This window comes from Mus musculus, chromosome 11 (assembly GCF_000001635.26).
Source record: "Mus musculus strain C57BL/6J chromosome 11, GRCm38.p6 C57BL/6J".
NCBI classification, from domain to species: domain Eukaryota; kingdom Metazoa; phylum Chordata; class Mammalia; order Rodentia; family Muridae; genus Mus; species Mus musculus.
Window position 1 is genome coordinate 97,507,987 of NC_000077.6, and position 23,276 is coordinate 97,531,262.

General features: G+C 53.1%; 1 protein-coding gene across 50 annotated transcripts in view; it reads right to left on the reverse strand.

The window, feature by feature from the left end:
• Positions 1-1,353: 1,353 nt before the first annotated feature.
• Positions 1,354-23,276, reverse strand: part of Srcin1 (SRC kinase signaling inhibitor 1) — a 65,907-nt gene continuing 43,984 nt past the window's right edge. For 23 of the 50 annotated variants that reach the window (XM_030246171.1, XM_030246172.1, XM_017314677.2 and 20 more), the window contains 10 exons: positions 18,796-18,926; positions 18,543-18,690; positions 18,022-18,268; positions 17,355-17,589; positions 15,471-15,625; positions 15,104-15,256; positions 14,387-14,509; positions 11,624-12,187; positions 10,624-10,770; positions 1,354-4,662 (listed from right to left, as the gene is read on the reverse strand). In XM_030246171.1, the coding sequence (XP_030102031.1) occupies positions 4,528-4,662; positions 10,624-10,770; positions 11,624-12,187; positions 14,387-14,509; positions 15,104-15,256; positions 15,471-15,625; positions 17,355-17,589; positions 18,022-18,268; positions 18,543-18,690; positions 18,796-18,926 (2,038 nt within the window). In that variant the 3' untranslated portion in view covers positions 1,354-4,527. Of the gene's footprint in view, positions 4,950-8,350; positions 10,771-11,623; positions 14,344-14,386; positions 14,510-15,103; positions 15,257-15,470; positions 15,626-17,354; positions 17,590-18,021; positions 18,269-18,542; positions 18,691-18,795; positions 18,927-23,276 lie in introns of those variants that run through there. The other 27 variants (NM_018873.2, XM_030246182.1, XM_030246185.1 and 24 more) reach the window with 10 other exon arrangements.

The window sequence follows — 23,276 nt, forward strand, 5'->3', positions numbered from 1 at the left end:
TCCAAGGCAGGTCCACATTGCGCATCGCCACCATATTTACAGTGCTGTCTCTTTGTCCCAGTGCTTGCTGCCAACCAGTTTGTAGACACTCGCCCCCCATTTCCTGGCTGGCTCCTCTGCCACAGGCTACAGTTGGCCCCGGGGTTACCTAGGCACAGCAGCAAGGAGATCTATTCGGGAGTCACTCGGAGGGTGAGGGTTGTGCCTGGCATGATCTCTGGCATGCAGGTGATGCTATGTTTGTTCTCTGTTTTAAAAATGTCAGGGGAGGGGGTAAGGAGGAGGGGGTTGGCTGCTCTCTTGTTTTCCAGGAATACTACAGGAAATTGACAACGACCTGCTGACATTCTCAAAGTCACATGAGTAGCCTCTAGGTAGACTGAGGTCTGACTCAGGGCAATGGCTGGAGGTGACTCATGCAGCGGTGAGCAGGTGTGCTGGTGACTGTTAGAGAATGATGCTAAGGATTCCAAAAATGGCTGGGAGTGTGTACTTTCAGGACCCTGCCTCCCCATGGGACAGAGGTGACCAAGGACAGACGGGTAGATCTGGTAACTCAGCCAAGAATATAGGAAGTCTCAAAGACAGAAGGAGTGGGAACTGTGGCAAGCAAGACCTTCAGAATTCTTGAATTGAGGCTTTCTGAAACCCTGAGTGGGACATCTGGCCCGTGCCCTGCACACTGTGGGTAGCAGGTACATTTCACTGCACATCTGTTTCATGTATTTCATGTAAGTTTCCGTTAGTTCCAGGAGTCTGAAAGTGATGGAGTATACATCAGGGCTTATCCCTCCCAGTGGGCCAGAGGATGGAACCCAACAAGGCAGCGCTCCAGGTAATCTGACCATCAAGAGCTGGGCACTGGGGCCAGGCGGAGCTGAATCCAAACTGTGAGTTTAGAGATCTCTGGTTCTGTGACACAGGAAAGATGCCCAGGATCTAACTCACTGGCGGTCTCTTCTGTGACATCCAGCCTGAAGCTGACTCTTTGGAATTAGTGGAGTTAGCTGGGCATGGTAACACATGCCTCTAATCCCACACCGGGAATGTAGAGGAAGGTAGTGGATCTCTGAGCCAAGGCCAGCCTGGTCTACAGAGCCAGTTCCAGGACAGCCAGGGCTACACAGAGAAACCCTGTCTCAAAATTAAAAAAAAAAAAAAAAAAAAAAGGCGCTTGCAGTGTCCTTCCCCATGGTAGCAGGAATCAAGTGCTTCCTGCCCTGTCTGTCCCTTCTCTGTGCCATGCCCTCTAACTCAGGGCATGCTGGCTTCAGAGTCCCCACCCCTCTGCTCTTCACCCCACTTCCTTCCATGCCCCAGTGAAATAACGAGGCACAGCCCACAGGAAGAAGATCCAGGAGAGAAAAAAGAAACAAGTTTTATTAAAGCCCCAACACTCGGCTAGAAAAACCAAAAGGGACGGGAAGAGAGCGGGGAGGTGGGGAAGAGAGAAAGGACATTAAAAAGGAGACAGAAAACACAGCAACCCTTTCCATTTAGAAATCGTCAATTTACACTGACAGAGGTCACAATATCCACAGACGCCATCACTTCTACACCAACACAGGCCCTACAGGGTGGACGGGTGGGTGTGGAGCCGGGCTGGCCTTGGGGGGCCCCACTTGGGACCTCACTCAGAGCCTTTGCCCGAGGCCCCTGGGGAAAAGAGTATATTGTGGAAGGGGCCAGAGAGAACCCCCCATGCGAGTATCACAGCACAGCGGGCAGGGGTGAGGGGACCAGGTACAGGGTCCCCCGATGTGGCAGTTTCTCTTGTCAAGCACACACTGATGGATAGCGGCGAGGCGCATGCAGCTGGGGGTGGGGGCGGGGATTGACGTGCTGTGGGCTTTGAGAAGACAGGTGGGGTGGGGAGCTTGGGAGGGGTGCCGGGCGAGTGGTGCAGGGATGATGGAACACACACATGCACACGAGTACTCTCACACACAGAGACCCTCTCACACGCCTGCCTGCACCTGCATACAACCATACCCACAGCTGACGTTATCTAAACCCATCCCTATGTGGTCCTCACGTGAACAGCCAGGCGTGTCCACACACATCACACACGTCCTTACTCCCAAGGCTCTCCTCACACAATCATGTTGATACCAGGCAGGTCACATTCACATACATGTACAAGGCTTCACACATACAATATCACGTTTTGCCTATGCACACACAACCCATGCATGTGCACACACAAGTTATGTAGGCTTGTGCCAGCGTGTGCACACACACACAGAGGCTGCACACAATCCCATACAAATTCCTTCCAGGACACACTCGCGCAGTAACCAAATTGAAGAACTAGAACTACGCAAAGCCCACGGGGGCCTTGCCTGAGCTCGTGGGGCAGCCCCTGCATGAATAGTCACTTCTTCCACCTCCCTGTCTCTCCACAAAGGACACTCAACTCAGGACAATGACGGAGGGGCGCACACTCAGGTCTCAGGGCTGAGCGGGTGTGGGGGCAAGCAAAGAGTAGCAAGCAAAGAGAAATGGAGTGGAGGGGCCCCTCCCCCTCCCCTCCCAAGCCAGGGGTCTCTGTACAGCCAAATCAAACCAAACTGCTCCACAGGGACTACAGAAACCAGGCCACACGCCTGTCCCCAGCCCCTCCCCTGCCAGACAGTGGCCAGGGAGAGTGTGCTGTGGTTTTCTTTTTTTTTTTTTCTTTTTTAAATATTTATATATATTTATATTACGTATATTATATATATATAATATGTAAATATATTTTTAAAACAATATAAAATGTTAAGACACTTCACTTAAATGTAAAGAGTTGCTTGCAATTAAAAGTAATTGCATCATTGTGAGGTCCTTTTTTTTTTTCTATTTTTTTTAGGTTTTTTTGTTTTTTGTTTTGTTTTTTGTTTTTGTTTTTTTTTCTGGGAGGGATTTTTTTCTTCTTCTTTTGTTATTTTTCAAAAAGGCTTGCTTGCCTTAGTACAAAAATGACCCAAAGCTAGAAAACAAGAGCAAACTAACAAAACAAAAATAGAAATAAAAATAAACAAAATCAAAGAAAGGAAACACAACCCAGTTTTCCCTCCCAACCCAAACCCTCAACAGCTGCCGCTTGGCTTTCCCCTGCTGGGCGCCAGGGTCCTGGGGTTCTGTCCCTTCAATGGCTCCTCTCTGTGCTACTGTGGGACTGGTCCCAAGACCACACCTCTGTGCTTACATGCTTTGTGCTCCAAAGGGAAGCCCCTCCACCTTCCCGATCTTCTTCCTTCTTGCTCTGGCCCCACTGTAGCGGCTGGGGGCCAGGCCAGAACCAAGTCAGCCTCTCCCTTAGACTCCTGGACCCATTCAAAGCCAGTCTGTCCTGTGCAGGACCCCTGCAAGGTATCCAGACTGGAGTACTAACTGGCTCTTCTGCCTTGGGGACCCTCAAACACCTGACAAGTGGTCACCAGATCCCCACCGGCAAGTCGTCGCATCTCATGCCTTCCCTGAAAACCCTCAAATCATAGAGGCTGGCTGAAGGTCAAGTTGCGCCCTCTAGGGGTCAGAGACTTTACTGCACCCACCCGTCCCGTCTCCCTGTATCCCTCAAACCAGACCCTTCCCACCCTCCAAACATGTTTCTAGGCCCTTCCATCTTCCCCACCCCACCCCCATAAAATAAGTTAATGGCATTTAAAGTGCTAAATTAGGGAACTAAAAGTACCAGATGCCCCTCTCAGAACTGCCCTCTCCCAAGGCAGATCCCCAGGGGCAGGCTGTCCCCAGAAGCACCTTCCATAACAGGTGTCCTGGAGACCTCCTTCCATCTGTTGCTAGCACCAGCCGGACACTGAGCAGCAGCGAGCCGGCTTCTCCCCTGGCACCTAGTGTCCCCCCTTTCCCTCCTCACACCCAGCCTTGGCCTCTTCTCTGGGGATCCCCTCCAGCTAGGCCTGCTTCCAGGCCCACCCTGGTTTGAAAGAAAAACCACAGGCCAGCAGCAGAGTTCTGTCTCTTCGAAGGCTGGACAGACAGTGGGCGTCTCCAAGGCCAGGGTCTCCCTTGTCCATTGTCCAGCCTGATGCTGGGTCAGTCCTTGTCCATCTGTTCCTCCAGGAAGGAACCCAGTAACGGGAGGGGGGCCTCGCTCCGCTCCAAGTCTCCGTGGCTCAGAGTTTGTTCCAAGTGTTCTTGGGAAGTTAGAGGAGGTGGGAACTTTGGATGGACTTGGGGGGAGGGGAGGGGAGGAGGGTGAAAGAGCAGAGGGGAAGAAGATGACAGGAAGTGGGCGGAGCAGAGGCCGCTAGGGAACCGGAAGTCAGGGGAAGTTGGTGTGTTTGGTTTTTAGCTTTCTCATTTGCTCTTTAAAAAAGAAAAAAAGGAAAAGAAAGATAATTAAAGGAAATCGCTTAAAAAACCAAAAACACCAAGAGGAGATGAGAGGGCAAAGGGCCATGCCCCCTGCAACCTTTCAGGCGTGAGAGTGGGCAGGGTAGAGCGGGCATGAAAGGAAGGAGGGACGGATGGCGGGAGTATGGGAGGGGCGGGCTGGGGTGGTGGCATGAGGGGCTTCTAGAAGGAGATGGAAGAATTCCTTGCCCCAAAGGAAGTCAATACAGGGATGGAGGTTCTGGAACCAGAGGGCTTTTCTGAGCCGGGGCTTGAGGTCTCATTCGGACCGCTCACCTCTTTAGATGGTTTAGTGGCCTGGAACAAAAACAGGGGTCAGGGGTCAGAGAGAGCAAAGGAGAGCCTTCATGCTGGCTCCTGGCTGAAGTGTTGAAAAATGGGGAAACTCCACAAGTCCAAGAGACAATTAACTGCAAAAGCGAGAACCAGAGGGGGCGGGGCAGCTGGAGAGAGTGCTCCTCTGAACTGGGGGGGACAGGGTGGGGAAGTGTGTCGTCAGGGCACAAAGAAGGTTGAGGGGAGCCATGGGGTTGGATCAAAGGCCTGGAAAGCAGAGTGGGGAGGGGGGGTTCAGTCCATGGTTACTGAGAGAGGAAAGACAGAAGACAGAAGAGACACCAGAGAGACCCAGCCCAGGACAGGCAGAGGGGACAGGGGGTGGGAGGGGGGGTGAGGGAGGGAGAAGAAGTGTATGGTTAGTAGCAACAGGGATGCATCTAAAGCCAGGGCAGATGGGGTCAGTAGCTCAGCCCAGCAGTAAAAGTCCTGCCTCTGACCTCTGTGGGAGACCAGTCCTCACCAGAAGGCCCCTGGTCTAAGCTGGAATGAGCTAGCCCCATCTGGGAACTGGGAGTAGCCACCTGCCACCACCAGCATCCCTCCCAGTTCAGGGATCCCCACTGTGGCCCTCCCTGTTCATGCCCCTCCCCCATCCCAGTCCCAAGTGCCCCTAAGGTAGCTGGAGACCATTCTCTGAGGCACAAGCCGTGCTCCAGGTTTGCCTCCCAGTCAGAATGCCCTGTGCTCACGCGTGCACAACACTCTCCTTACTTCTTTTATATTTGTCCCCCAGGTTTGTTCTTTGGGCCATGGCCTCCAAGGTATGGCTTAAGAACCACCTGTGTCATCTCCAGGGTACATTCTGTGGCATGTGTCACATTCCAGGGAGTCCTTCCAGAGTCATCTCTACTTTTGGGGTGGGACTGTGCATTTTAAGCAGGTGTCACCACTGGGGAATGATGACACACAAGTCAGGCAGCCTCGAAGTCTGTAGCTGTGACCAGGGACTCACCTAGAGTTTAGCTATCAGTGTGATAAATGAATAAACAGCCTTGATTTTAAAAAAACAATAAAAAAACCAGAACAAAGGCTGGAGAGATGGCTCAGCGGTTAGGAGTACTGACTGCTCTTCCAGAGGACCCGGGTTCAATTCTCACCACCCACACAGCAGCTCACAACTGCCTGAAACTCTAGCTCTAAAGTACCTGACACCGTCACACAGACATACATGCAGGAAAAACAGCAACTCACATAAAATGGAAAATAATAAAACAAAGCAAAGCAAAAATCCTGTTGTCGTGATGCTTGTAATTCTGGAAAATCTAAGGCTGATTCCAGCCCAGCTTTGGGCTACTTAGTGAGACTCTGTCTCAACAAACCAAACCAAATAAACAACAAAAGCCATGTTAAAGAAAAAGAGGGAGCCGAGCAGTGGTGGTGCACGCCTTTAATCCCAGCACTCAGGAGGCAGAAGTAGATGGATCTCTTGAGTTCAAGGCCAGCCTGGTCTACAGAGTGAGTTCCAGGTGACAGCCAAGACTACACAAAAGAAGGAGGAGGAGAGGGAGGAGGGGGAGGAGGGGGAGGAGGGGGAGGAGGGGGAGGAGGAGGGAAAGAAGAAGAAGAAAGAAGAAGAAGAAGAAGAAGAAGAAGAAGAAGAAGAAGAAGAAGAAGAAGAAGAAGAAGAAGAAGAAGAAGAAGAAGAAGAAGAAGAAGAAAACAACTGTGTGGCCTCAGTGACCCGCCCCCCCTGAGGTTCCTGAGATCAAGCAGGCATCAAGTGGCCCATCTGATATTTGTATAGGCTTTCCCGAGCTGCGGCTGGCAGCCAGTGCCTCCCCTTCAGGAGAGCCTCAAGCAAGCATGTGGATTGAGTAGTATCTCCTCTACTGTGATCCACGTCATCAGTCAGCATCCTACCCCACGGCATTCTGTGTCCATCGCCACGGGCCAGGGGTGACCCGTGCTCGCCCTCGACAACAGGAGTACCTGGGCCTGGGGATAAACTCATAACACAGGTGACTAAGTGTCCTCTGCCACTCGCTTTGGGTTCAGCCTGCTGCCCCCACCCCATCCCTTCTGCTACCACCTTAGGGTCTTCCACTTAGTTATTTCTCTGAGCTGGAAAGATGGCTCAGTGATTAAGAGTGCTTGCTGCTCTTGCAGAGGACCTAGGTTCAGTTCCCAGCACCCACATGGCTACTCACAACCACCTGTAACTCTAGCCTGAGGGGTCTCATGCCCTCTCCTGCACACATGTGCTGACGGGTGCATATTCGCTCACTCAGGCTCACACACATGTACATGAATGAAATATTAAGATGGGCAGTGGTAGCACACGCCTTTAATCCCAGCACTCAGGAGGCAGAGGCAGGTGGATCTCTGTGAGTTCCAGGCCAGCCTGGTCTACAGAGTTAGTCCCAGGACAGCCTACACACAGAGAAACCCTGTCTTGAAAAAAACAAAACAAAACAAGCAAAAAGCCAGCTTCCATTTCATCTGGGGACTCCCTGGCTGTAGCTCCATACAAGATTTGCTGAAGCAAAGGGAACAGGTAAGGCAACTCTATGCTGCCCAGAGTCCCTGGTCTGGGGGGTTTCTGTCACTTCCATGTCACCTCACCTGCCGATGGGTGGTTTGGTTTCTTTCTGTTTTGTTTTTAAGATGTATTTATTTTATGTGTATGTGTGTTTTGCCAGCATGTATGTCTGTGCATCACATTCATGCCCGGTACTATGGAATTCAGAAGAGGGTATCAGATCCCCTGCAATTGGAGCCACAGGTGGGTGTGAGCCACTGTGTGGGTGCTGGGAACTGAACGGGGGTCCTCTGTAAGAGTAGCAATTGCTCTTCACCACTGAGCCATCTGTCCAAGTCCTCCCTATACACACCATGGGTCTTGATTCTGATAAGAGAAAGCAGAACTTCCCCAGCTCTGTGATGAAACAGAAGCCTCAGGGAGACTCTGCTCTCGTCTGGGAGAAGTGGGATACTCATGGACCCAGGGGCCATGGCGGCATGCCGCTAGACCATGGCACATCTGCTCTCCCTTCAGGCCCTGACCCACAGTTCCAAATGGGGTTAAGTCAAGATGGAGTCTCACACCCAGCTGATTGCCTTAGCCAGGTCATTTCTGGTGACCATCCATCCAGGGACTAACAGGAACAGCATTCTCCTGTTACCCCCTCAGTCTTCCCCCAGCGTGCCCACAGCTCCAGCTACCATTACTCTCTGGTCTCAGCACTGATGTCATCCCCTCAGCAACTCTGGTGATTCCTTCACTAACGGCTCCTTCACGAGAGGCACTGAAAGACAGAGTAAGTGGCTGACCTCCAGAGCTCCATGTCTACACCAAGCCCTTGGTCCCTCACCCCTAGGTGACAAGATGGAACCCAGTCCCCACCTCACCTACCAGCAATCCTACAAACAACGTTCAAGGGCTCTTCCTGTCATCTCCAGGCCTCTGTCGTGTCCATTGTAATGCACTCCCGTCTTGGAATTTTCTTCCTACACTTCCCAGGTCCCCACCACGTCTAGTTCTCTTAATCTCACTGACATCATAGCTCTGATGCCAGGTCCCGTGCCACAGGCCTGTCATCCCACCTACTTGGGCTGCTGAGGCAGAATCCAAGCCAAGGTCTACCTGGGAAACTGAGTCAGAGCTTGTCTTAGCGACACAGGTGGACTGAACATGTGTACGTGTTGGCTCCGAGCCTAACAGAGGACCAGCTGTGTAGACTGCACAGCCCTGAAGAGATTCAAGCTGGGCTTTGTGGGCATAGACTTTAAACTGCTATGTCTGAGCATTCATCAAATATGCATTTTAGAAAGTCCTCACAGGTCTTAGAAAACCGATAAAAGTTTACAGCAGTCACAGATGACCGTAGGAGACCACACATTTTGGTGGTGACACTACATTGTTGTTGTCTTTTTTAAAATTTTTTGTTTTTCTACAGTGCTAGGGGATCAAACCCAGGACCTCCCCCTACTAGACAGACAATCCTCCACTGGTCCAAACCTCCCCACACCGGTTCCTTTATTGTTTTCTTTATTATTTTTTTTAAATGACCTACGAAACATGTCTCGATTCGTCAGAAAGCTGAGAGACCCTGGCATAGCACAGGTGACAGGAATGGCTGGCAAAGGGCAATAGGGTGGGTTGGGATCCATCCTGGGGTGGGGAGGAGCAGAAAGGGCCCAGTGCAGTCCAGGAGCTGTGGGGTTTGGGGGCTGCGTGGTGCTTCCTACACCTGGAGATGCTCTCACCTTTACACAATGGAGGAACTGGGACACTGACAAAGAGGGGCTGGAGGTGACGGCTCCCTCAGTGGCCAGGCAGGCCACGAAAAGATGGAGCAGAAAGGAGCCAGGTATGCGGCTGATCAGGCTGTGACACCTGATTTGGCTGATCTGGCTGGGCGTCCCCTTCCTCCCTCATCGCTCCATATTCCTCCCTCCCAAGGCTCCGGAACCTTGGATCCCATCTCAGCATCCAAGGGCCTGTGGTGGGAGGACAATGGTCTCCAGTAGATTTTCCTCCACAGAGGACTACTCTTGGGCCACAGGCGTACAAGAAGATGCACCGTCCAGCTCGAAGCATCGTACAAGCTTCTGAGGTTCAGGGTGGACCCAGGATGGGGAGGGGCTGATATAAGTAAGAGTGGGGGGTTACCAAGCCAGGGAGGGGCTACAAGCAGCATAGATGGGGGGGCAATCGCTAAACAGCCCCGTTACCCAGAGGTAAGGAGGAGCTAGTGTGGCCTTGGTGGTCTTGCCACTCCCTATAGAGAGGCAGGAAGGCTGAGGAGAAGGGTCAGGCCCAGAATGTATGGATCTGACCCACAGGGCAGCAGGTAGCAGGGCCTGGGTTTCGAAGGAGCCAGAAAACAGGACAAGGGCGGTGATGTGTAACTGCCTTGGTGGGTGGTGGTGGTGGTGGTGTGGGTCTTGACTGTGCAGAAACAGGCATACGCATGGTAAATATTCCATAGCTACCAACTGCTTTTCTGGGCATGAAATGAGGGGACCCCTAGCACCCCAGACAAGTCACAGAAGAGAACTGGGGGGACGGGTCTCACTGGGTGAGCCCGGGGACCACAAGAAAGTGGGGGCTGCGAAATTAAAGCTGGGGTCAACTGAATGTTTGTCTTCCTAGGAGCCAACGGGTAGACAAGATTGCCCAGGGCTATCTGGGGCCTGTGGTGGAAGCGGTTTTAAGATTTTAAGATAGCTAAGTCTTGGCTTGGCTCTAGTGTCATTTGCTATGCAGGTCTGGGAGATCTCTTTCCCGCTCTGAGCTGATCCTTGTGGCCTTAACCATCCCTCACCTTACACCTCTGAGCTTTGGAACTCTATCTAGACAGAACAAGGCCTACCTGGGGCCCCAAACAGGTCTGGCACGTAAGAGCTAGCTACTCAGGAGAGGTTTTGAACTCAGTGTGTGCACTGAGGGGCTCGCAATAGCTACATCCAGGACCCTCCTCTACTCTCTGCCAAGGAAGACCTCATGAGCAGGCTCCAGGGCCCTAGGCAGCATGGGTGAATTCTGTCACCTCCAAACCTACACATCCAAGTGGCTTATTACATCTGCGGGGTCCTGACCACACCTGATGGGTATTACAGGCTGTGAGTCCCTAACCTGTCCCTGAAACACGCATGCTCAAATGGCTTCTTCCTGACCTGAGGGAGGACGAAAAGGTGCAGAACAAGAACAGAAGTAAGACAGCTGTGGTGCAGGCTGCAGAAGTGACCCAACCACTGGGGCAGGCCCTGCACAGGCAGGGCATGAGGCTCCTCTACCAGGGGCTCGTGTCTATACCATATCCAAAGCACTAGGCTCACAAGGAGGAAAAAAAAAAGGAGGACATCATGACAGGAAGAGAATCAAAAGACTCAGGACTATCATTAAGACAGTGGCATATAGCATAGCCTTGGTGTATGACCCTCCAGGGGCCTGGGTGCCTGGAAGTCCACCCTCACCTGCTGCTGGGCCTGGATCCTCATGTATTCCGTTCGTTGCTTGCCATGTTTGCCTTTATCAGGGCTGCCTGCTGGGCCCTGGGCCGCCTTCAGCCTCGAGGCTCCGGGAGTCACCACCTTCATGGGTGGCACGCTGCTACCACCACTCTGTGGAAAGAGAGACAGGGCTGGGGTGGGACAGTCCAGTGTGGAACTCCAAGCATTAGGGGAGGGGGTGTCTCTGGGGTTAGGACCTCCTTAAGCAGGCCCTTGGAGGCCTGGAGACCCCTCCCTGACTCTACATAACCATCTAAGACTTAAGTTCCTTCTGAGCTCAGGTTCAAGGCCTCCCTGCAGGAGATGATCAGGCTAGGCCCTGTTCTGGGTAAGAACTCACTTTTCCTGAGTGGTCCAGAGGCAGCTGGTACCTTCCTAGGAAGCTGCTTCCACAGGGAAGGCCCCAGTGCAACTCAGTTCCCAGCAGAGGATTCCATCCTGGTCCAGGAGACCGAGTTGGAATTGGGGGGTCTCTAATAAGAGACCACCCCCAGGTCCACATCACCCCCAGAGTAGGAGGTAAGAAGAGAAATCTCCCCCAGAGCTGTGTATATCTAGCTTCCTATAGTCACTCTTTCATGTACAGCCCTTCCCTAGGGGGGACCCAGAGGCGCAAGCAGAGATATGACAGGGACAGAAAGAGACAGAGACAGGAAGGGGGAAGGGGGTGGAGAAGAGGAGAAAGCTTTATTCTCCGGCTTACAGAGAGCAGACAGGGACAGAGCCCACTTGGTTCATGGCCACCGGGCAGCAGAGCTGAGTCCTGGGTGGGCCGGCTTCCCGGCCGCCCCTGGCTCTGCCCATAGGCCTTGGCCTGGACGAAGGCTCCCAGAGCATGGTAGACTGAAATTCAGACAGTGAGATGAGGGAGGTGGGCAGAGCTTCTGCGGCCCCACTCTTCCACTCTGCAGGCCCAGAGCCTGGAGCAGGAAGGCAGCAGGGAGAAGAAGGGGATGGCAGCCACCTGGGGGTGGGGATGTAGGGGCTGGGGGATGCCTGGACACATCATCATCGTCATCGTCGACTTGGCGCCCATCTCACTCAGGGTGGTTTCTAGTTCCTGGAGTGTCTCCTCCAGGCTGTCCATACGTCGTAGGGTAGCATCCTGTACCGTACTGCCTGAGTTGATGGCCTGCGGTCCCCTACTGCAAGCTTGAGTGTCACATACAGAGTTTTGAGGGGTCTCTTCTGAGTGGGTCTCAACAGTAAAAGTCTTCCGAGTCTCATCCGGGGACGGTCCCCGAAGACAGAGAACTCTGGCTTCCACACTGTGAGGGCTCTGTAGAAGTGCTGGTTCCTTTCCAGGCACTGAGCTGCTCCTAGACCAGAGTGTCTCAGCTGCTAGTCCCAGCAAGGCCTGGGGGCCATTCCAAGCCTTCCCACTGCCAGCCAGGGTCCGGGGTCTGGGTGTGGGAACTGTCCTGGGACCCAGTTCCTCTAAGGTGATCTCTGGCAGAGTGGGAGAGCTGGGAGTGCATTCTGTCAAGATGATTTGAGGGACACAGAAGTCCCCGGGCCCTGAGGCAGCCTGCAGGAACAGAAAATGGGCAAGAATATGATCCCCGCCCGCCGAAGGAATCCTTAGCTGGGGTGAGGCTGAGAGAGAGATGAGCCCCACTGCCTTCCTCTCCCAGGTGGGGAAACTGAGTCAAGGAGCGCCCTGATGATGTCACCCAATACGCTGGGGTCAAAGCTGAGCCCAGAGCGCAGGTGTCTTCCCATCCCCACTAACCCGCAGCCTCCTGCTTCCTGCAGAAGCATAAGATATGTTCCTTTCCCACTGCCCAGGTTACACTTGGGAGCAAATCTTAGGCTTCCTCCCAGGCACTACAGAACAGTAATGTGGGCGGTGCAGCAAGTTAACCAGTGAGGACGCTCTACTAAGTGTCTGGTATCCTTTGAGGAAATACAAGCTACTGGTTGAACTGCGACTTCAGCCGTACGACCATACTGGTTTCTCCCTCAAGGATGGGCCATCGTCCTCATCTGGGACTCCTGGTCTCAACCTGTGAGCCCCTTCCCAGTGAACTCAGCTTTGAAGGGGTGGAGCTTGGCCCTGGCCAGTTCCTCTGCTTGATACACTGGGCAGTTTTCCAGCTAGGCACCCATTTCTGTGTGAGCACCTTAGCTCTGGTTCTGGCCAAGCAAGGTCCAGAGTCCTCAAGGGCCCTGTGAATCTGAGTGAATTCTGCCCAAACTCCCGGAGCCCAAAAGTACCAGCCCATGTCAGACATTACAGCTTATGTCTTCATCTTCGATGCTTTTCGGTAACCCATGAAATGACTGTCACTCTCCCTGTCCCCTCTTCACAGGTAAGGAGCAGCATATGACTCACACCTTGTCCAACCTTCAGCTCCTTAGCAGTAGAGCCAGGATTTGAACCCAGATAGCCTGAGTTCAAGTCCAGTGCTCTTTTCACTAAACAAGCTGACACCCCCTCCTCTTCCACCTCCCAAGGCAAACCACCCAGCCCTACCACTGCTTACCTGGAAATGGGGTGCACACAGAGAAGGCAGGGAGGGCCCCCCGGCTCGACAGGCTCTTCCACCTGACAGCATCTCAGGATGCAGAAGGGGAAACCAGGGAAAGGGCCTGGCCTGCTGGGTCCCCTCAAAACTGAGTCTCAGAACCAGAAAGGAGCAGAGCTGGGTGCTGAGGACAAAGCCAGTCAGGAAGTGTCCCTTTCACACCACCGCTCAGCCCCTGAAGACTCCCAGGGGCTGCACACAGCACTGTCCACCTTCTGATGCCTGTCTGCTCCCTTGCCAGGTAACCAAAGACCACCCGGCCTCAAGTCAGGCCACAATGCTGGTGGCCGCCATCACGGACCTCATTGTGGGTTGGGAAGAATCACACAAGGAAGGGAGGGCGTGTGTGCGCATGAGAAGTTGAGAACTGAGACCCTCTTACCCCAACCTGGCAGAGCAGAGGGAGAGATGTCCAGACCTTTCTCCACCCCCTCCCTCCTCAAGCACAGGCCCCTGGAGCGCAGACAGCAGGCCCACCCCCCACATTCCCACAAGGAAATAAGCGCAGCAGGACAGCAGCAAAGGCTGAAGTTAGAAGAACACCCCAATGCTGAAAGAGAAAACCAGCAGCCAGGGAAGGCCATGGCTTCTCTCATTCCAAGCTCCCTGACCGCAGCAGCGCGGCGGAGGCAAGAATGGCCACAGGGCAGGGAGAGGTTTAGGAAAGCCATCTCCCTGGTCTGTCCCTGACTCCCCAGTGGGAGAGGCCGAGCCCCGAGCCCCGTCCCTGGCGTGTGCAGCAGAGCAGGGTAGAGAAGGCAAGTATCAGGCAAGCTCTCGAGACAAGGTCAGGTTGAGCCGGACCCTACGGCGGTTCCTGAACAAGATCCAAATTCCCATCTTGGCCCCAAGACAACTCACAGGCTTTGGATCCAGCCTAAACCCAGGCTGTTAATGGGAGCAAAACACTCAAGAGCCAGACAGAAGCTGGCCTGTAAGAGAACTCCCAGGTCACACCAAATACCCAGGTTGCAGTTTCCAAGGAAGGACCCCCCACACCGGAAACCTCGAGGAGGGAACAGATTGTGCAGTTGTGGGCTGCCCTTGGCGTGTGCAGGAGGGTGAGAGTCCACGGGGCGTGAAGCTGGGGCTGTAGCGGAGGGGCTGGCGTGGGGTGGCGTGTTAGCGGGTTAGCGTGAGAGATGCGGAAAGGAGGCTGTGGAGGAACAGGCAGAGAGAGGTGCAGAGAGGCCCGTTACCTTCCGTGGGGAGCCCAGAGCTGAGCCCCCAGGGGACCCCATGTCCTGGGGGGACAGCAAGGTGGGGATCGGCTGGCGGCGGGGCGTGGGGGGAAGGGAAGATACTGAACTCCTTTCAAACACCTGGGGAGCAGAAGGCAGGGGCAGGTTTGGAGGACCCAGGTGCTAGCCGAGTGCCTAGGCAACAGTGATCCAGAATGGCCATGGGTTCCAGTCACACCTTGGCATCTCACCACGGTCACTGACCTGCTGCATCCTGAATCTCTCCTCCAAAGGACCCTGACGTGCAGGGACTTTGGCACAGGGTAAAGATCTATGGGAATCCTATAGGCTGTGGCTTGTACTAATGCAAGAGCCTGAGCCCTCTGGCATGAGTGTCTCCAGGATTCTAACCTCAGAGTACTGAGGCTTGAGGGGTTTGGAGCATGAGCTATGCTGAAGACTGCCTGGGTGGGTGGGTGGGGTCTCAGTAACATCGTGCAAGTCTGGGGCTTTCAGAGTATAGTGAGTCTTAGGGGGTCCCTGAGTCTTAGGGGGTCCCCGGGAGAATCTGAGACTATATAATGAAAATTCAAACCTACCAGGACGAGTTTTAGACTCGCTTCCCACTTCACAGTGGAGAAGAAATAGAAGCTAAGAAAAAGGGTCCTGGGCTAACAAAGGCTTGGCCGGGAACTTGGCCTGGCAGAGGTTGTGTTCAGTCACGCCGTGACCCACCTCCAGCTCAGCAATGATCCTCTCCTCGTCGTCCTCGTCCTTGATGGCAGAGGCCATAATGGGCGGCGTGGATGCGGGGCGGACCACCTCAGACACAGCACGGCGCAGCTTCACCTGGGGCTTCTGGACCTCTAGCTCCTCGGACTCAGCCTTCTGCAAAGCCAGGCGCCTATCAAGCCCAGGCCCCTCCCTCCTCCAGCAGTGCCACCCTGCCAGGGAGACCCACCCCTGACCCTGCCGGAGCCTGCTGTGGGGTCAGAACAACACACAAGCTGGAACTCAAGTTGGGTTGCCCTGGCTGACTCCCACCCTCTCAGAGGTCACCTCAAGCCCGTCCCCCCCAAACCCCGCCAATTGAAAGCTGTACCTTGATGAAGACTGAGTCTTTCTTACTGGTGACCACCACTTCTCCAGTGCGTGTTGTGGTCAGGCCATGGGAGGAAGGGAAGCTCCGGCGGGGAGGGGGTGGCGGGGGTGACTTGGAGGGCTTCTCTGTGCGGTATCGGGGCACTGTGAGCTCATCTGCAAACAGTGGGGATCCCCAGGAACCCATCACCACAGTGTCCACAAGTGCTCACTCCTCCAGAAATGACCAAGAGGACAGCTCAGGTCAGGGCGGGGAGGAAGGCAGAACCCATTCCTTTCCATTTCCCCATGCCTGCCAGCGGCACACCCAGCCCCTCTTCCTCCAATAGCCCTCAGCCGCTCAGTGCTGACTGTGAGCCTGGAACACAGAGGCACCTTGGGGACCCTTTACTTGGAGCTGCTGACCCAGCCTGGGCAGGGACTCTGTGCCATTCTCATGGGCACAGCTGCTCCTCAGCCCCACCAGACTCTGAGCTCCCTCCTTTCTCTGAGGAGCCTGTCCTGCTCTTGGCCCTGCCTTCCTCCAGCCTGGTTTCCATGGCAACCCATGGAAAGGTCACTCAAGCCATAACACCCTTGCCTTTGATTCTCTGTGGCTTTCCACCAACCCAAACAGTCCAAGTTCCTAGTCCAGCACCTTCCACAACCTCTCAACCTTGTTCTGTTTTAAGAGCCATCATGAACCCTGCTCAGCCAAAGCCATACCTCCCCTGTGCTCCCTGCCAGGCATGCTGCCGTGGGAAGGTGCAGCTCACTGGCTGGGAAGTGCCTGCTCATGTTTAATGCTCCAGTGGAAAAGCACTCTCCTCCTTTCTGAGAGTGTACAGTCCCAGCGTGGCACAGGAAGGAGATGCACTTAGCCCCTTTGTTCTAGGGACATATGAAATGTGGCCTGGGACAGATTCTATAACCATTTGAAGTCTGTCCTCTCTGTAAAGAGGAAATGATTGTGTCTGCCTTCTGCAACTGATGCAAAATCATTAGGAAAGACTGACACTCGACACTCGGTAGGCATCATGTAGTCAGCGCCTGTCTCACCGGCAAATTCACACGCCCAGTAGAAATGACTCAGAGGTTAAAGAGGCCGGCTGTGCAAACCTGATGACCTGAATTTGATCCCAGGATCCACAGTGGAAGGAGAAAAATTAATTTCCACAAGTTATCCCCTGTCACGTAGGCACTTCCATCCACACGCACACACGCACAAACAAATAAGATAATTACAAACATTTTAAATAAAAAGAAAATCCAGGGGCTGACGTGGTGGCGCCGGAAATGAGCACACTGGCTGTTCTCCCAGACCCAGGCTTGAGTCCCACCACCCACATGGCGGCTCACAGCTATCAGTAACTCCTCTTCTAGGGGATGTGACACTCTCAGGCCTGCTTAGGCACCAGGCACATACGTGGTGCACAGACATACACGTGGACACAACACACACACACACACACACACACACACACACACACGAAAATAAAAATTCTGAGCTCCCTGAAGCACTCTTCATGGTCAGGGCTGCTGGCAGCACTGATGTAGTACCTCTCTTTCAGATGTTGCCTCCCGCCACTGGCAGGCTTGGGAGGTCACAGCCCTGTCATGGTGGCCAGCAATATACTGCCCTCAGAGCATCCTTCCTCTCCCTCAGGCAGGTTGGGCTTGGATGCACTCTTGTCCCCTGCATGAGCCTCCCAGGAGCAGAGGGGAGAAAACTGGACGGACCCCAGCTTACCCTGTCATTCTGTGTCCTGTCCCTTCAATGACTACTAATGGCTAGCACCCCATTCTCTGGCAGTGTGGCTACCATGGCAATCGCTCTCCAGTGCTTCCCCCCTAAGCCAAGCTCTGAGGATGGGGCTCCTTCACCTCTAGGACTTTATCCCCATACCTGATCCTCTTCTCCCACTGGGCTCTGTCCGGGGAGCTGCCTTCTGACCATGGGGTGCCTTAGGGGGCTTGTGGTCTGGAGTGGGAGCAGGGCCTGGGTGGGTCTTGCTGGCACAGTCCAGGTCAGGGATAGCCTTGAGCAGCTCAGCCTGGGTCTCTTCCAGCAGCCGGTTGATGTCCTTGGCGCTGTACTGGGTCAGGGCTGCCCGCTTCTCTTCCCAGTCTCTCTCCGCAGCCTTGAGAAGGAAAGCAGAGCTGAGGTCAGGACTCTGGCTCAGGAACCCCTGAGCTCCTGGCATCAGCCCCTCCTCCAGCCACTAGTGCTAAGAACAAGAAGAGAACTTTACACGAGACTTGGCCCCTCCTAGGGTGCTACACACTTGTCCCTGTATCTTAGAGAGGCCACTCCCAATCAGATACAACATTATTGGGTTTATTTCTGGACATTCTATTGTTTCACTGACCACCCAGCTTATGTTTATGCAAGCACCATATTGCTTTAGTTAGTTTAGCTTTACAGTATACTTTCTATTGAGAAGGGTACATGTCACCAATATTTCTCAGATCCTCCTCCTAAGGAAAAGAGCCCACGTGCTCCTTCAGTACCTGACATTCCAAGTGACAGCAAGAACTGTGAGCCTAGCTCATGCCCCGCCCTGGCCCATCACCTCAACAGACACAGCTTTGTCCGTGTTTCTCTTGCTGGAAGCATCCAGGCCTTTGGTGGGGTTAGTGCTCTTTGGGGTGAGAGGGGTGCCTTCGGCAGGTCCACTCAGCTCGTGAAGATTCAGTGGAGGACTCGGGGGTGGTATTTCAAAATCCAAGCCTTTGCTGAAGTCGGTTTCAGCTGCCACCTTCTTGGGGGACTGGTTCAGGAGGTTGTTGGGGGGGGGCCACATACCCTCATCCACTTGCCTAGGGTTGGGAGAGTGAGGAGCAGCTAGTGAGCAGTGGTAGCCCCAGGAGGGGAACTGAACCTGCAGGCATCAGGGAGGCTCTGGGAACTTGCAGGAGAGATGGGGGAGCCCAAAGAGGTATGTGAGGGGAAGCCAAGGCATGCAGGGGTCACAGGTCCGAAGTGAAGGGCAGAGCTAGCTGGCACACAGTGATCTCTGCCGAGGAGTCAGGATAAGGGGTCTGGGCCCAGTGTGTAATCCCATGGGAAACTAAAGATCAAGTAGAGAGTGACCTTCGGATCTGGGCCAGCGTGTCAGTGACCCCCCGGCAGCGCTTGAGGAGCCCGTCAAGGCGTTGAGGTTCCTCCTTCAGGAACTTCACTGCCTCCACCTCCACGCGCAGCACCACCCGCATCTTACTCTGCAGGCCTGGGAAATGAGCTGAGAGGGGAGGGGGAGTAAGCTGGCTGGGTAGGCAGACTGAGGAACTGGGGCACAGCAGGGACACCCCCAACACTTAGGTCAGCCTCGCCAGGGCAGGCTCACCCTTGAGCTCCGTCAGCGTCTCCCCAAGCTGCTTCAGCACCAGCGCCTTCTCTTCCAACTCAGGACCCGGCACTAGCCGGTGGTTATGGGCCACGTCTCTCTGGATCTTCTCCACTGACTTCTCGAGGTCACTGCAGGCACAGAAAGATCCTTCTCAGCCCCTCCTGGCCCCAGCCAGGTCCCCCCAGAAATCGAGCAGCTGGGAAGAAATCATGTCACCAATCAGATCAAAATTAAAAGCGGCAGCCAGGTGTAATGGTTTACTCCTGTAATCCTAGCACTTGGAAAGCTGAGGCAGGAGGATTGTTGAAAGACTGAGGCCATGCTAGGCAGTGGTGGTGCATGCCTTTAATCCCAGCGCTTGGGAGGCAGAGGCAGGCATTTCTGAGTTCGAGGCCAGCCTGGTCTACAAAGTGAGTTCCAGGACAGCCAAGGTTACACTGAGAAACCCTGTCTCGGAAAAAGAAAGAAAGAAAGAAAGAAAGAAAGGAAGGAAGGAAGGAAGGAAGGAAGGAAGGAAGGAAGAAAGAAAGAAAGAAAGAAAGAAAGAAAGAAAGAAAGAAAGAAAGAAAGAAAGAGGGAGACCGACAGACAGACAGACAGACAGACAGACAGACAGACACAGTGAGGCTAGCCTGGGCTACATAGTAAGACCTTGACTCAAACAAAACAAAAAAACAAAACCAAGTCACAAAATTAAAATCTATTCCCCAGGCTACACATCCATGTGAAATTGGAAATGCTGGATTTCAAAAATAAGATTTTCAAATAGTTCCTGAAAGGAGTCCGCCCCACCCCCCAAGCTCTGATATACAATAATATCAGCACTCCTGCCTTTCCCTCAGTGAGAAACCTCAGACTCTTCCCCAGACACACTGGAGAGCCTGGAGGCCATACAGTCTCATAGGGACCTAGAGACAGCTGTACACTTCTGAGGGCACAGCCACGAGTGTCACCTTTTGTCAGAGCGATCGTGCCACAGAGTCTCTCTTCCTGAGGCTACAACTGCCTTGGGTTTTCAGCTGGTTCACTGTAAACACTTAGGATCTCACATTTTCCTAAAACCAGGGGCGGAGCAGAGTGGCATGAGCCTGTAATCTCAGCACTTGGGAGGCTGGGAGAACAGGAGCACAAGTTTAAGGCCAGCCTGGGCTACAACAAGATGTCTCAAAACAAACAGCCCAAGAATCACAAACCAAGGCGCCAATCCTTGTGTTAAGCTCTTAACGTGTGGGTGGGAGGGCCAGGAGATGGCTCAGTGGGCAAAGTGCTTGCTGGGCAAGCCTGAGATCGTGAGTTCAGATCCCCACACCCATCTAAAATCTGAGCATAGTACAGCAAAACTTCAACCCCAGCGCTGGGGGAGGAGGAGGAGGCAGAGAGTGAGAGACCTGGTTCCCAAAACTAAGGTAGAGGCTAAGGTAAACTAAGGAGAAATGGCTTCGTGGTTAAGAGCGCTTGCTGCCTCTTGCAGAGGACCTGAGTTGGATTCCCAGCACCAAATTAAATATTTTAAATATCACAGGATGAAGAAGTGAGAGAAAGAATTACAAGCAGGTTGGTCATCGCAGTCCTACCCGTGAGTCAGAATCAGATCAAAATTAAAAGCTGCACTCTGAATCATCTGTCACTCACGTGCGGGACTTTACATACATTCATGTCATCTGTTAGATTTCAACCCAACAGCCCACGTGAAAATGACTTGAATCTGTCTTACCATCCGGCACGTCTGTTCTGTTTTAAAGTTCAGTGTCATCAACCAATCCCACGAGCATGCCTTAGACATCACCGGCCAACCAGCCGATGAAAACACAAACCAGGGCGGAGCCAAGGACAAAGTCCTGAGATTCAGCGCTGCTGGCTAAAGAACTACCCTGCGTTAAGCATTTCCTGTTCACCAGGTTGGCACCCGATGGTCAGGCCTGTACAGTACATGCATTTCCTTATTTTAACCCTAAAACAATCCTGTCGGTGGGAACGCTGCTTCCAGCCGACACACGGACAAACAGTGGTTCAAAGACTAGGCTACACTTCCCAGCTTCTCTTGCAATTAGAAGCCGGCTTTCAAGCCAGGCAGTGGTGGTGAACACCTTAATCCCAGCATTTGCGAGGAAGGCAGAAGCAGGATGATCTCTGAGTTCGAGACCAGCCTGGTTTACAGAGTGAGTTCCAGGGCAGCCAGGGCTACACAGAGAAACACTGTCTCAGAAAGGAGGGTAAAAAGTGGCCTCTCACCTGAGGGAGGCCTACACAGGGAAGTCGGGACAGAAAGGTCACGTTCCTGGATCTGGCCCATGAGGACCTGCCATGCAAGCTTCCTCTATGTCCTTGCCCTTTCTGCTTGGTTATGAAGAACCATGGCCTGGGTAACTTTGGAGGAGGTGTATGTTGAACATGGCGGAACCTTCTGCCGTCTAGATCTGCATTGCAAACCCATCTACAGCGTTTTCTAAGAAAGAAAGATCTATCTTTTTGTTTTTAAAGAATGATGTATTTATTGAACTTTAGGTGTGTAAGTGAACCTGTGTGTGTAGGTACTGTGTGCTGGCCTGGCACCTGCAGAAGGCAAAAGCACTCACATTAGAACCTCTGAACAAGAGGTGGTTGTGAACCACCATGTGGGTGCTGGGGACTAAATCTGCAGTGTTGTTGTTGTTTTTACTAAAGAGCAATAAATGTTCTTAACTCCTAAGCTATCTCTCTGAGCCGTCTCTCTAGCACCTTTAATTAATTTTTTTGCAGTAGAATCTCAACATATCCCAGGCTTGCTAAAGATATATATGTAGCTGAGGATGGCCTGACTAAAGACACTTCTGCCCTCCTCCTGAGAGTAGAAGGCTTACATCACCACACCCAGCTAAAGTCCTTTGCTTTAGAACCATTAAAGGACTCAGGGGTGTTTTGTTATAGCATCTGCCTTAAAGAAATAAGGAACTCTAACTGAGGTTTGACCTTGAAAAGGGGGGTGGAAAAAGCGCTGAGATAAACTAGTTCAAGGTCATACAACTATTCTGTGTGGCAGTATGTACTCGTGTGGGACTGCAGCCATTGTGTCTCTGTAGTGTCTCACTTCCAAACTAAAGGGTCTCACTTACCTTCTGTCCCACGCAACTTCACTCCAGCACATGGGGCAAACAAAACAAAACAAAACAAAACAAAAACCCAGAGCTCTGGGTCAGCAGACAGACTCCAGGAGTCAACAGGCTTCAGTCAGGGGACCATATCTATCTAGACAAAGCCCAAGGCGTTGGCTAGACGGTCAGGTGAGTGGGCCCAGCAGGAATAAAACCAAAACCCAGGCTCAACTGCCAGCAGGTTGCCAGAAAAGAGGAAGGAAGGAACAGAGGAAAAGGAATATGGGGGGGGGGGAGCGCATAGGGGCTGCAGGACTCTTCACCGTGTCTAAGGCAGGAGGCGGGTGATGGTCCTTAAGGCTAGTCCAGAACCAACATACGGCCCAGCCCCTGCCTCACTCAAGGTGGACACGTGCCACCATCAGTCCCTGGGTTCTCTACAGTGAGCAGTCCAGGCAGTGGGTATGATGGGGTGAGGATTCTGTGTTCCTGGAGAACTGAGGCTCCCAGGAAGCCCAGGACCAGACAGTCATGAAGACAAGAGCACAGATCGGTCCTTTCATTTCTTTTGCCCCAGAGCTTTGATGGTTCCCCCCCTTAATTTCTCTTTAATGTCTCAGACTAACTCCTTTTGAAAATCCTGGCCCAGCTCCTCTATGCAAAACGGAAAGAGACAAGGAAAAGATGGGGAAGCGGAGGAAACAGAATCCCTGACACAGCGTGGCAGTCTCCGGTCTGCTTAAAGATCTGCGGTGGCTGTCACTACGTCATCCCACCGAGACAGGATGGTGACTTGGAGTTACTGCTGCTGGCTCATTACCATGTAAGGGGGCTCCTCACTGCATTTCAGCTGCATGGGGGGGTGTGACACAGGATCTTACCTTAAACATTACCAAAATGCATACCAGGTTTACCTGGGACCCCATTGTGTGACCACCTCATAAAGCCCCGGTAAGGCCCCAAATATGACTTAGTGGGGTAGCACCCTAGAACAGTTTTCTTGGCTCCCTGGTTCTAAGTCCCTTAGCACAGTCAGGCCCTCAGCTGTTTCCAAAAGAACTGTAAAAATATCAGCACTGATGACAATGCTGAAGCACGGAGGGGGTGGCAGCCACCTTCTTCACGTAGCCCCTAGATTCTGGAGCTGTCTCTGGATCCCCTACTGCCCCGTGTCACTAAAAAGGACCACAAGAAAGGAAGGGGCCTTTGCCTCAGCCCAAACAACTCAGGAGAAAAGGCTGCGGTTAGATGATGGCGCTGCTTCCTGAATGGACAGGGGAAAACTGCAGCATCCCCCTTCGCAGGTGCCAGACAATGGAATTGTGGCCAGACAGCCATTTGCTAAATCTGGATCAGACAGTCTTCTGTTAACCCTTCCATGTCTAAGCAGGGTTGGGTTATTCTCTG